The 14,952-nt window shown below is 36.6% G+C and overlaps 1 protein-coding gene across 6 annotated transcripts in view; it reads right to left on the reverse strand.

Annotated features, from left to right (window-relative positions):
- Nucleotides 1-1,868: 1,868 nt before the first annotated feature.
- Nucleotides 1,869-14,952, reverse strand: part of LOC131431139 (heterogeneous nuclear ribonucleoprotein R) — a 104,736-nt gene continuing 91,652 nt past the window's right edge. For 2 of the 6 annotated variants that reach the window (XM_058596733.1, XM_058596755.1), the window contains one exon: nt 12,717-14,885. In XM_058596733.1, the coding sequence (XP_058452716.1) occupies nt 14,879-14,885 (7 nt within the window). In that variant the 3' untranslated portion in view covers nt 12,717-14,878. Of the gene's footprint in view, nt 7,836-12,716; nt 14,886-14,952 lie in introns of those variants that run through there. The other 4 variants (XM_058596749.1, XM_058596742.1, XM_058596725.1 and 1 more) reach the window with 4 other exon arrangements.

Consider the following 14,952-nt stretch of genomic DNA (forward strand, 5'->3'; position numbering starts at 1 on the left):
GTGATGAAACATGGGTGTACGGTTATGATGTCGAAACAAAAGCACAATCGTCCACGTGGAAGCACCCAACGTCACCAAGAGTGAAAAAAGTTCGATCAAATGTCAAGATTTTGCTTACTGTTTTCTTCGATTATAATGGCATAGTGCATAAAGAATTCTTGCCAAAAGGTCAAACCGTCAATAAGGAGTATTACCTTGAAGTAATGCGACGTTTGCGTGAAACAATTCGAAAAAAACGCCCCGATTTATGGAAAAAACAATTCATAGGTTTTGCACCACGAAAAAGCACCTGCTCATTCATCGTTGCTTATTCGTGATTTTTTGGCTAAAAGCAAGACTTTAATCATGCCCCAACCTCCTTATTCACCAGATATCGCTCCGTGTGATTTTTTCCTGTTCCCAAAGTTGAAGAGACCCATGAAAGGACAGCGTTTTTCATCGTTTGAAGAGATAAAGGCAGAATCGCTGAGAGTGCTACAGAGCATTACAAAAAGTGACTATCAGGGGTGTTTCGAAGACTGGAAAAAATGCTGGCTTTTGTTCCAAAATGGACCAGTTTCTGATTGGCTGATTTTGATGTTGCTACCCGCACATTGTGAAACGAAAAAAAACTTTTGCAGGGTACACGAGCAATGATGCCAAGTATAAAGAAAATCAGAAAACAAGTTTATTAAGATGTATAATTTTAGCTCACCAATGAAAATGAAAATTTTCAGAGAATATTTCACTTTTTTTTCAATCTCATTTGTAATAAATGTTTATAGTGGCAGCACTGTGTAATTAAAATCAGCATCAAGCCGTTTTTCTTTTTAGTGAATTAAAGTGTAACCAAAAAAGATTTTTTAAATTAGTGTAAAACTCGAAAGTGTGTTTAGTTTTACGAGGAGAATGAGCTGTTGTGTTGCACACTGTGATCGCACTAAGCATTTCTATCCAAACTTGACTTTTCTCCGGTTTCCAAAAGATCCGGTAATACGTCAACAATGGATTCGATGCGTCTAACATGAGATATTTCCTGTTTTGTCATCAAAGCTCAATTAATTGTTTTTAAGCATTGATATATAATAAAAAATGCATTCATCAAAACATTTGTCATGTTTATTTCAAATCAAAAACCGAGTCTAAAAATTTAAATTTAATATTTCTTTCTTAGCATAAAGTTATTAAAAAATCTGCAAATATGGCTACACTGTAGCCGATACGTTGATATTTATTCCACAGGGCGAAAATGACGAGAAGGATGATTCGGAAGGAAGAATAAGAAGCCAGTTGTCGGGTCTTGTCTTAGGTCTTAGAGTCTTATAGGTTGCTATTGAATTATGTTTGGATCCGACTTACGGTTCTGGAGTTACGGGGTAAAATTTGCAAAATGAACTAAAAAAGTGCACTCGATTTTCTCAGAGACCGATCTTTCAATTTTTACAAACTTAGGTTCAAATAAAAGGTCTTACGATCCCATCTAGCTCTACCGAATTTCATCCGGATACGACTTCCGGTTCCGGAATAACATGACACGAAACAATATATTCAAATAGGCAGATATGGCATCGCACATTGGGTCAGACCTTAAAGTTGAAATCGGAATCGGATAATCGGAACAAAAAATCAAGGATGCGATCTTGTCTAAAAAATATAGATGAAGATAATGAATATAGTGAAACCGGAGTCAACATGAAGTAAAGACAAATCTGCACACCCAGTAAGAAGACCAGCAATAGTATTTCAGAGTACCGTGTCGATTGATATTATGAACTTTAGACCCCATCGACACATTCGCTAGGCTTCTTATAATATCACAGGTAAGTTTGACAGCTGATGCAACCAAACCGAGTTGCCAGAATTTCTTTCAAAAACCAGGAATCCAGACATAACATTTATTTTCATTTATTTTTCTTTCGTATGTAGAGAAGATACAAAGGTTGTTTATCTTTATTTATTCGTTACTTGCTTCTTCTCTTTTTGACGCTTTCTCTCTGCATCTGTTTTGCTGCTGTATCTTTCATTACAACCGAATTGCCTGACGGTAGAGGAAACGCCGCGCGGTTGAAGGCTGCCTGATTCGGTTATATTCGCTATTTTTGCTCCGGTTGGTTTCTCTAAATCTTGGCAGTTTACAAAGTTTTCTTTTCGAGCAGCCTTCAAGACGTCGGGGCTTTATCCTTCTTCTCAATTCTATCACTCTCTTACTGTGTTCGTATAAATGGACCTGCAAGCAAGTTACTGTGGGTTGTTTTGTCTATGATGTCCTGCTTCTGCTTTGTATTTATCTTTTCTTGCTTCATTGTTTCGTTTAACTGCCTACTGTGTTTTTGTTTTTGGGTTGAATTTGTGACATGTTGATGATGATGATGATGATAATGATGGTGGTGATCGAAAGTTAGTAGTGAAAGAAGAAACAATCAACATTGATTTGAGCAAAATGTTTGTGAAAATAATAGAGTTGAAAATTTCTGTGTTGCATGTAGTGTTTTCTTTACTTCATATGATTGGAAATTGCTTTAATAGTAAGAATAAGATGAGATGTGTGTGTGTGTGCGGGCGTACAGGAGTTAGGATAGGATTAGGGATGATTAAAACTATTGAGAAAAATGCGATTGTTCGTTACTTCAAAACACAAAACAAACAAAAGGGTAACATAAAAGTCGAACAAACAAACAAAAAAATCGACAGGCGAGGATGAATGGTAAAAAACCAAAAACTGGTTAACTGGAGACAGTGACAGACTTGACAGTTATGGAGCAAGAAAGCAAGGTAGAGATGGTGGGGAGAAGGAATGTCAGGAGAATATGGCTAAGTGTGAATATATGTGTGCGAGGATGATTGATGATGTTACGATTGATGTGACTGAGTGACAGTTTTGTTTCAGTTGGTAAGCAAAGTTGGCTCTGGACTCGGTCCACCAAATTTCTCCTGATCGCATTTCTATGCATGTTTTGGGTGTGGGTGTGTGTGTGTGTGTGGGGAGGGTATGAGAAATCATTCTTGTTCCTCGTCTGCGTGTGTGTGTGCATGGATATCCATGCTTTGGAGTAACTTTTTTTTTCTTCTTATGGTCTCCTCAGTTGGTTCAGTTTTTGCCTTATTTTGAATGGCTAAGGTGGTGTTCGCTTGGCTGACCTGACGTCTCCAAAATCAAGGGGGATTGATTGACTTTTCTTTTATCTTTTTCATTTTGTTATTGTTGTTTTGTGATTTGAGGCGTAAACTCCATTTGTCGCTTATTGTTTTTACTGTATGGTGTTGTGTTTGTTGCTGTTTGAATTATTTTCTTGGTTGATTGAAGTTAGTTATTTTTGTTTTACTTTGTTTAGATAAAGAGATTAAAACTATTTTGCTTCATTATGTTTAAGGTTAAAATTCGGTGATACTTAATATGCTTCTTTTTTTTATATTCTTGTAATCCATATTTCGCTTCTGTTTGATTTTGCTAAACTAGTTTGACAATGAAAACGAGAACTGGAGACAGTAGCTATGGTTTGCGTACTTTTCGTATCGTTAAAATTAAACGTTGTAAACATTAAATAAAAAAAATAGTGTGTGGAGGCTTTTGGATAGTTTAAAATTAATTAATTATTTTAATAATTGTATTTCTATGAATACGTTCTTTACGGTAGAAGGAGAAATCGTTCAATGTTATTTTCTGTTGCATAATATGTGTTTCAAACTTTTCGCTACGAGTTCTGTCTGAATTTGCTGCAGTTAAGATGTTTTTTTTACTTGGCATGCCTGTCTTGTGTAAACTAGAAATAAGGATAATTTTATCTAAAATAATTAAAATTTACGTTTAATCAAAATACAATATAAAATAAAAAAATATATAATTAACATAATAACTTCTCAATATATATTTTTATACAAATATGATTTTTGTTTCCATTCTATGTTCCCTAGCAGTGTTTTGCTCTCTCTCTCTCTCACGTTCCTGGATTAGTCCGATCCATGTTTGATTTTCATTTATTTTGTAGCTTCTCTACTATAGTTTTTCCGACTTTTCCCGATACAGCGCATACAATTAAGAATAACATCTAAACGTTAATATTTACTTTATTACTTTTTATGTTCTGCCGAGGTCGCGTGTGATTGCTTAGCTGGCTGCTGTTGGTTTTTTTTCTTTCTATTATTGTTTTCTTTACCCCCAAATCGGTTGTCAGTGCTGCCAGCCGAAACAAGGAAGGTAGAAGTAGTAGTAATAGTCGAAGTCAACAAAGATGTACAATAATCAAAACAAGTAATGGATGCAGTAGAAAAAATAACGATAAATAGCAACAAAAATGGGTAACGGAAAGTAATAGCTAAACAGTAAGTAAAAATGTAAACACTTTTGAACGAATCATTATGGAAAACACAAACGAAAGAACGCGCATACGGTCTGGCAGCGCTGGCCCGTTGACGGGGTGATCTCATCGTAGCCTGCTGAGTAAGCATTTCGTCGTCGCGGTGGCTCCCTCGCACTTACTATCGTCGACCTGGAAAATGTGTTACAACTAAACTTTAAATTACAAATCGTTATTCCACTGCAGGTTTTGAGTTTTATTTTCGGGTTTTCAACTCTGCCTCCAGAACGTACACAAAAAAAATATTTTAAAAATTATCATTGAATATTGCATAATTTTACCTTCGCGTTTCGCGTCTCATTTACCGTTCGTTTGCCTTCCCGTAGATGTAATCAATTTTGCCGAAAAATAATAACTATGATAAAATGCTCCCTAAAAACTAAAAAAAAAGTAACGTTTCCGTAGATACCGTTTCCACCCGGGGAAAATCGGTTGCAAATTTTGACACCGTTGCCTACTTTGATTATATCGTGTGATTCCCGCCTGAACGGCCGCCGTCGCTCTGCTTGCCTTGCGTGTGTTCTTAATTTTTTTTAGTTACACTGTGCTTCCGTTTTTTGCTTTCATTCTAAATAACATGACATTAATTTTCGTTTCAGTCTTTTCTCCCACGGTTCCTGGTTGGCTGTGTTCGCGTGTGTTTGCAGTAGACTAAAGGCTACGCAATTTTCGTTCAGTGTAGTGAGCGCTTTAGTTGTTTCTTAGTTTGTTCTTTCTTTCTCTCAATAAGGCAGCTTCTTGTTCTTTTTTTTTTGCTTCGTAGGGAGCGCCATTTTTCTTCTGGATTATAGTTCCCAACGTTTTTCTCCATTTTCCTCGATAGATCGGTGTCACAACAACAGGACAACGTTGTTTTGCGCTTTAAATTGCTTGCGGTGTAACGTCAGCAAAAAATATTGACATTTTTGTTATTGGTTACTGGGAGCTATTGTGTTTGTTGGGAATGCGCTGATGTCTAACAGTGCGATTACTATCAGCTACGCTTTCTAATTATTTTGAGTAAATTTGGTAATTCACCTAACAGACAATTAAACCGCAAACAACCGAAATGATAATCAAGCATCCATCCAAATTAAGTTTTGCAACTTTCCAAGACCTGACATCTCTGTGATTGCAGAAAAGAGAGATATCAAAATTTCAACGGCTACTAGATGAAGCGTCCTGTCTCAATGACGGTTCATCAAATCAACAAAATGAAACTCCAAATGACAGTAATCATATTAACGCAAATTGTCCGTAAGTTTGACGTGCAACATATGTCACTTTGACGTGACGCAAAAATAAGAAACCAAACAAAGCACCAAACTAATAGAAGCTAAAATTTGAAGAAAATTAAAATAAAACTCAAACGGCACTACGATCGCGGCTTATCATCCCCCGGTAAAGCAAGTGATGCCAGACAATCATTCTTTTTTTTGTGTCTCCCTCCAACCAAAGATTTCATTAGTTATAGACGTCTATGCCGTTGTGTGTTTTCGTTCCGCTCGTGCAGCATTGCGCCATTTTGATTGAATTCCGATTCTATTTGATCTAATTTTGTTATGCTACTGCTAAACCGACTATTCTGACGTTTCGTTCGTTTACCTTGCCTTGTCAAAAACCTAAAAAAATAAACGAGCCGATGTAGGGATTTTTTTTCTTTTGCGAATCACACGTTTTGCTTTTGTTTTGCCGGTTTCCTAAACCAAACGCCGTCGTTCAATTCGTACATTTTTTTCTTTCTCCGCCGGTCGGTAATTTTGAATTTGGGTATCACTTCGTAGACGTTTTTATTTTCCCGCATCTGGACTGGATCACTTTTTTTTCGTTACGTACGCGCTATGCGCCGAAAAGCCTATATAAATCCTAAACATCCAATTTTACAATCCGTCGTCTTTTTACAAATAATTTCTTTCTCCTTATTAATCACATTTCACCATAAGTGTTACTACTAAAGACTGTTTTGTTTCACGACTTTTTTGTTTCTTTTTTTTTCTCGTCCAAAAATCACTAATATGTTTTTTTCTAATATTGTTTTTCGCCTTCCGAAACTGATTTTTCTGCTAGTTTTTTTCCCCTTTTTTTGTTATGTTTATTACTAAATACACGCTGCGTTTTCGCACTTGTCCGAAATATCTATTTACACTTTCTTTTTTTTTTCGCTTGCTATTATCCCAAAGAGTCACCAAAACGAGAATTTTTCCTTATTTCTGCGATTATTTTTTTGAACCTTTCGACACTTCAGTTTTTTTTGCCATGAACACTAAGCATCAGTTTTTAATTTTGTTTCGTATTTCTCGGATCTTTTCGCCATCTAATTCGGTCAAAGCAGTACGAATCCAATCTAACTAAATCCCTCTCTCCTTAGGTTGGACTGATCATTGGATATTTAATTCTTTTTTTTTGTTTCTTCCATCTTTCATGTGTTTTAAAATTCATTAGGCATCCTAAGCGATTAGAAAACATTGGTAATAATAATTTTAAAGTAGTAATTTTTTTATCACTTTTTCGTTACCCAGCCCCCCTCGGGTTCGCTAGTGGTGGAGATCCGCATTTCGAACTAATATTGATTTTAGTTTTTATTTTTTTTTTGTTTCTTTAATTCTAGTTTAGCGTGTGGTGAACAAGTGATCGAATGTTGGGCTTCCATCAGTGGTTAATCTCAATGGTTCCGAATGCTAATTTTGGTTAGTTCCTACAACTCGATCGGTTGGTATCATGTTTTGAACATTTTTTTTCACTTTTCTGCTTGTTTTCGTTTATGTCTAAACCTTAAATATTAAGAATTATGAAAAGATCAGTCATTTTTTTTACTTTCTCTTATTATTGTTTTTTTTTCTTGATGGGTAGCGAAAGATAGATTTTATTTTTACAACATTTAGCGATCTAATTTTTGAATTTTTCTTAAAACGGACTACTCATGGTTTACCATATTAAGTTTGATCAATTTTGTTTATTTTGTGTGTGTCTGTGTGTGCTTTAGCATTCAATTTAATATCTCTAATTTAGAGTGTAACTACATCTGTGTATGTGAGAGCATTGACTGTCTTCAAAGGTGTCGCGATGTGCCGATGAACGAATTGCAGTGGTGTTAGTAAAAAGAAGTAGTACTAATAGTAGTAGTAGTAGTAGTAGTAGTAGTAGTAGGCGGTGGTAGCCACGGTGTGTGTTAGTGTAGTCGATTGGTTGCCAGAAAATTGTTTTTCATTTTGTGTTTTCTACTTTACTGTGATTATGTTCTAGTGTATGATTTGCTGTAGAGTTGCGCTGGTTTCGTTATCGCCGTCATCATCCTTCCCGCTGCGGATGCTGCTTCTTCTTCTTCTTCTTAGCTCCACACCGAGTAGGTATCGGTGTACCACTGTTCCCCACCGTTGGTGCCGAGGGGCTGCTGGGGCAATGGCTGACTGCCCCAGTTATTACCAAGATTCCCTAATGCTGCTGCTGCTGCCGCTCCGTAGCGCCGTTTGATATCCCCTTGATTTTGGTGACCTCCGTCAAATTTACGTTTACCGATTGCTGCTGCAAAAGGGTGGATTGGGGTTTCGTTTGCAATGGTTTTTGGGAAGATGGAGAAATAGATAGAAAATAAAAAAAATACGAAACACATTAGATATTGCTCGATGAAATGTTTTAATTTACAAGCGGTGTTTATTCTAAGGGGGTTTTCGTATTATAGAATCTGTTGACTTTCCCTTTTTATGCCGAATTGAAATATGAGTTTTAGTATTGATTGAACCTAACAAATATGATCTTACTTGGAACTGATTGATGAGCCTTTCTTAGTTAAGCTTTGTGAGCTCAGTCTAAGCCTTTAAAACCTAACTAGACTGTGCAGGAAATCAGAAATGAATGAATGAGAAATGAATGAATTCTTTCAAATGTAGTTTTGAGCTTAAATTTAGTTCAAGTCCAAAATTAACTTTCTGATGTTAGCTGAATGGTTACGGTCGTACGCTAGAAGCGATAAATAACAAGCCATTCAATGTCACACTGAGTAACACAGGCTTGGGACTTCTAGTCATCATGCGATAGAAAAGACGCCAAGTCACGACTTAGTTTCTGACCGCAGCCGTAACACGTGGCCAAGCGTCGTCATGACGAAAATTGCCTACTTCACACGAATTAGTTTGGTTCGATACACCGGTCCAAAAAAGGATTTGCTGCTTAAATGTTTTGCTTTAACGTCGATTTTGGTGGAAAGATTGAGCTAGGCGCATGAAATAAATTTACTTTCCGTCATCAGTGAAAGTGCAATGCAAAAATTAATACTTTTCATGGCGTTTCAACATCTTTTCATAAGTGCAGCACCGCCGTTCAACATCTCCAGGTTTTATCTTATATGACGTCTAATTGGCAACCTTTTGAATGAATCAACTATCTTTTTGCGACTGGCATGGACACTTATACAGTAATGCCAAGGATAAACTTGATCATACTTATTCTGAAAAACGACGTATTGATTTTTCGATCGAATGCGGTTCGATCGAATCCTAGCTACCTTTAATTTTGCTAGCGTTATTGGGAATACAAATGAAATACGGTCGTAAAATCGATACGACGTTATTCAGAATAAGGGCGAATATTACAATGTCCCATTAGGTTCTACACGATGACGACCAGACTTTATCTGGATTTGTCTGGGTCTACTATATACAAGAAAATTCTCCCCACCTTTCATATAGAGGCTTAAACCGTTAAGATCTAGCGAGATCTGACAAAAATCTGAGAAAATTTGGAAAATCTGGGAAAAATCGGAAAATCTGGCAAAAGATCTGGTTAGTTTGAGTGTCTGGCGAAGCGAGAAAAATCTGGTATTTGCCAGACAAATCTGGCAACCTGACAACGCTGATGACGACACAAATGAACTGCCGATGAATCAAGTTCATCGTTGCTGTTGGCGGATATGAGGCAATGTTCCTCGAGCCTACAACTACAAACTACAACAACAACAACAACAAGTTCATCGTTGACAGCTGCCGTTGGTTTGTTTTGTTTTGCGACTAACAACCAAAAATTGAAAAATGACGGAAATGTTCCTGTTAAAAACGTGTTCAACAGTGAAAAGAACTGAAAAGATTACCCTGTATGCGTGTCCATCATCAAGGAGCGATATTTGTATAAATCTGTTTAGTGTGAGGCGACTTTTTTTTTGTTTATTAACCCTTCACTCTCCCCCCACTTTCTCTGGGCAGTTTGTTATATATTGCTGGACCAATGAATGTAATTCGTTTCTGACCAAAATTAAAAAAGGCACGGGATTGCGAAAGATGATTAACTTTCCTTGTGTTGTGAATTCGAGGTGTTGTATTTATTGTTATATTGTGAAAGGCTCCGGATTATGTAATATGTTGTGGATTAAGATTAATGTTTGTTCATCGCAGATACCTAGAATGGGTAAAATTTTATGAGGAAGATCTGTATAAAGCTGAACTGTAGGAAACAGAAAGGGTAGATCGAATATTATTCTGATACAACGATTTTGCAATATTTGCAATCTCTTCAATTTTGCCTTGCAGGCTCTACCCCAGACAACAATGAGGTAACTCAAGCGAGGATGAATATGAGCGAAATAGAACAGAATAAGTGTCTTCCGTGGTAGAAAATTACTTACACGTTTTAAAATTCCACACAATGATGAGATTTTTTTTTCGATTTCCTTTATATGATGTTCCCAAGACAACGTAGAATCCAGATGGACTCCCAAATATTTAAAAACTTCCACTCTTTCTATAACATTTCCTTCAATAATTAAGTTGGGAAGAGTGGGAAGAACTTTCCTAGGTGATCGCAACATGACATATTTAATTTTTTGTATATTCAACGAGAGCAGATTTTTAGAGAAGTATTCTTTTAAAATCAGCAAGTCGTTATTTATGTTTGTTATAATAGAACTTGTATTGGCGTTCGGATAAAACAAGGCCGTATCATCCGCAAATAACCTTGGAATGCCAGAGAAATTAATCTGGCATATATCGTTGATATATAGCAAGAACAGTAAGGGCCCGATATTACTTCCCTGTGGTACGCCAATGCTTACTAGTTTTGAATAACTTGTTTCTCCATCGATTGAAACATATTGGATTCTGTTTTCCAAATAGCTTCGGATTATGTTATTAGCAATCCCTCTAATTCCATACTTGTCCAGTTTATGGAGCAGTATTTCATGATTCAGAGTGTCGAAGGCCTTTTTTAAGTCTAAAAATAAAGCACCCACATATCTTTTGGAGTCCGTTATTCCTAGAATATTATCTATGAGCTCAGTTATAGCAACGGTTGTGCTACTTCCGCTTCGGAAACCATATTGCATGCTAAAGAGTATTCTGTGATTTTCTAGGAAACAACCTATACGACTTATCAGCAATTTTTCGAAGATTTGGTTAAAGACTGAAAGTGTCGCCATAGGTCGGTAATTATCGGGTATTGCAGAGTCACCTGATTTTGAAATTGGAACAACTTTAGCAACTTTAAGGCAGTTTGGATAAAATCCTCCTTGTATCATCAAGTTGAATGAGTCAGATAAGATCCGAGAAAAGGATTCAGCATTGTTTTTTTATTATTTTTGCTGGAATTAGATCAGGGCCAGGACTTTTGTTCGTTTTCAGTTCATTGATGAGAAGTATAATCTCATTCACCGACGATGGTTGGAGGAAAATTGAATTTGCAATTGGATCGATGTGTTGCAGTGGACAAGACCCATTTGGGGTTATATTCTCTGCTAACTTGGATCCAACTGTAACAAAGTGCTTGTTGAACGCTTCACAGATTAGTTTCTTGTCAGTTATACAGTTTCCGTTGACAATCAAAGATGGAGTTGATTTGTTTTGCTTTTTACCTAGTAATAGGTTTATGTTCTTCCACATTCTTGAGTGCGGTGTTTTGTTCAATAGCCTCTCAAAATAACTCCTTTTTGCTCGCTTTTTTAGCTAAGTCTAGTTTTCTAGAAATATGCTTCAGCAAACCCGCTAAGCGAACATCATTAGAGTCTCGACGACATCGTTTTAGGCAGTTGTTTTTGCATTTTATTTATGTGCACACATCAAAGTTCATCCATGGACATTGTGTGTCTTTAACGTTAGCATGCTTCGTGACTACCCTGGTGCAATTTTTTAATATATTGTTATATTTTGCTATAATGTTTTGTAGGCAGGCGTTCACATCCTGCACATGTTCGATAGCATCAACGTAACTTTTGAAATCATTGTTAAGTTTATCGTGATCAATAACTCTTTTGGATATCTCAACCAGATTTTTGCAGTGCTGTAACTTAAAAAATGTCAGAACCATGCTATGATCGCTTAGATCACTAAAAATAGTATGATTTTTTAAATGATGAGCATCGGACATGGTACATACAACATGATCCAAAATGTTTGAGCTTACGGGTCTTGTAATAAACGTATTTGAGCACATAAAACCATAAGACTGCAAAAGATATTTATATTTCAAGACAACATTGTTATTAGATAAGTTGATTGGGACATTCATGTCTCCGGAAATCAAACAGGGACGATTATTACAGCTTTTGTTTAGCCACCTTTCGATATTGTCATGAAACATGTAAAAATCATAAGACGGTGGACGATAGACACCATGAACATCAATCACTTCTCCGGACAGTTTTAGTTCCGTATTTATATGATGGAAACCATCACTGCAGGTGTTTTCAACGACGTTGTATTCAATTGTATTTCTAATATACATCACTAAACCACCGGAATAGTTTTCTCGACAGGAAAAAATACAATTATAGCCCTTCATATTGTATAATGCAGTATTTTTACTTTTTAGCCAAGTCTCTCCAATAATCAATACATCAATTGGAGTGCAATTTTTAAATTCAAACGATGAACCTCTGATAGGTTTTACACAGACATGACATAACCTTACAAAATTAACAGAGTGAACTTTTTTTGACAGCCGCCGGTGGTTTGTTTACAGTTTACAAGTTCAGCAGTTTTTACTTTGTTATTTTAAGGAACACTGGATATGCAGCAACATTGCTTATGCGTTTTTTTTACGCGACTTTTTTATGCGAATTTTCAGAGTTATGCGGTTTCCCTTCTGCGGTCTTTTTTTATGCGAAGTTTCAGAGTTATGCGGTTTTTTTTATGCGAAGTTTCAGAGTTATGCGGTATTTTTTATGCCAATTTTCAGAGTTAGGCGGTTTTTTTATGCGGTACGTAAATTCGCATAAAAAAGACTTCAGTGTAGTCGATTCGATGCGTAGAAATATTTCCAAGCAGTAGGTGTAATGCAATCGAAAATTTGTTTAACATTGATTGAACTGTAGATACTCAAAACCTGACCACTGTACGGTACGGTTTTAGTTTTCGTATTTTGAATTCGCACCCCTATATAGCAAATAAAGATGTAGTCCTACGTCTTAAGTGAGTTGGGATGGTCGATAAAAGAAAGAGAGTTTCGGTTCGCAATTAGTCCGAAATTTTTCTTCGTTATCTCACGCAAGTGGCCGGAATGGGTGCTACCGGAAATAAAACTCCAAAAACCGCAGAGAAGCATCATTTGGGCACATTTTCGCAAAACAAATTTCCGAGAGCGGCATACTTGCTGCATCGTGGATGGAGATTCAATAGCCAATGCTTGCAAGGACACTCCAGTGATTTGTGCTTACGCGAGTACCGACCAATGTTTGAACTTTTGAAAGTGTTAGAGCATGTGTTCAGCAGCTAGAAGTTATATATGGAAGATCTATAATAGAGCAGAAACTGGAACAAACGTATCCCCACCAAGCCGTTCTACTTTTATTTATTCGACCAGTTCTGTCAAATTTAAAACTGGTCTACGATTCCGTACTATTTTTTGTATATTTGAAGCACGAGTAAAACACTGCTAGGGCTGCCAGTTTTTCATGTTATAAAGTTCAAATTTAAATTAGTAACTGGCATAAATTATGCATCTAGAACTAGAACACTACTGAATATGCCCTTACTTGTCTGTATCAAAAAAATTAACACATTCTCTAGAAGTCTCCATTGGTTCGATTGAAAAAGTTTTAACCTTTATGGCCGTTCGCCTCTCGGGTCAGAAAATCTATTTGACTTTACATGAGAGGCTGCGAATCCACATGAGCGGTTGGGTGCGTAAAAGTTATCCACTTATAGATTAGGCTTTTGGCATTGAAAATGCCTTACTCTTCACTGTACAGAGCACTATACACTGTACAGAGCCGGGTGTCAATTGAAAAACACAAAACCAGCCGCGGAACCTTTTTCTGTCATAATTTTGAACGCTTATAACTTTGTTGATGAACGTTCATAATCTAACTGTCAATCGACTCGAAACCATTTAACTTAAACATGTATTGCACCGTCGTGTTCATATTTCAATAGTACACCATTGAAAAATCGGTTTCAATTGACCCAATCCCAGCATGCCATGATGATGTTATCCTCTTGATTAACACGGCCGACGGTTTTGATCGTTGCTTCACACCTCAAATTTCATTCAGTAGCAGTTCTGCATCGTCGGTATAGGAAGGCTGCTTCCCGTCATACATGAAAAAATACCCCACCGTTCTGCCATTTTCTTTTTTTTGGCTCATTTTGCAAAGTTTAGTATCGAACCGACTTACTCGCGGTACGGTTTGATAACGCCGTAGAGAAGGTTGCTTGTGCATATTCAATGTCATGGTGATCGGTCGTGTCTCATACAGAACTCTGTCATTTTTTTTAAATATTTGTAAAATCGTACCAATATAATCATAAGGAGAAAGTAAAAAAAAATTGCAAATTGCTGATGCGACTATTCGAATAAATCATCGAGAAATCTCCCGAGATATGCGCCAAAGTTCCCAAAAAATTACTCAGATTTTCACTCAATAGAGAGAGGTTGATAGCAACAACTTCATTTGACGGTAAACAACGCGATGTCAAATGGTACTTATATTTACTCAATGGCTGAGTGTAATGATTTATTTTAACGTTAAATGGCTCATTTTGAATAACCCGGCGTCCCACCATCTTAAGTGATGATGAGTTTTATTTTCAGGCATTCTTCGGCTGTAAACTAATACAACAGTGAACAATTTTAGCAGTTAAGTAAGATCATATGTGCAATGTTTAACCTTAAAAAAAATACAACAATGAAACTCACGCAGCATCGTTTCGTTTACCAGAAAAATCAACAGAATTCTTGTTTATTATTTTAAATAGTAATTTGTACAGAAATTTCTTTTTTTTCAGCTAGCTGTAAAAGTAGATTACTCGATTCGATGTTCTTCTAGAATTGTTTATGAAACTGCCTGTAACATCTCGGATCCCATGTCCCTAGCTGGCACAATAACTAACTAATTTTCAACGACAAAACAAAAACGTAATTCCTAACTTCAAAATATTGGCATTAAGAAAACCTCCTAGACAAGTGTCGACACCGAATTCGATGCGATTTGATGATAAACACAAAATGTTGACAGGTTCTAAAATTCTTGATCAGTTTGATTGCTTCTTGCTTGAGACTGCTGTAGGTGGTTATGGAAGCTGGCAGGAGCCGGCATATTTTTTTTCTTGTTTTGGCTTCACTGATATACGGTTTGCAGTTCGTGATCATCTCCTTTTGTGGGTGTATGGACATGGGATGGACCGATCGATCGATATCAGAATGGGCATGGAAGGGAAAA

Source organism: Malaya genurostris, chromosome 1, assembly GCF_030247185.1.
Source record: "Malaya genurostris strain Urasoe2022 chromosome 1, Malgen_1.1, whole genome shotgun sequence".
NCBI lineage: Eukaryota > Metazoa > Arthropoda > Insecta > Diptera > Culicidae > Malaya > Malaya genurostris.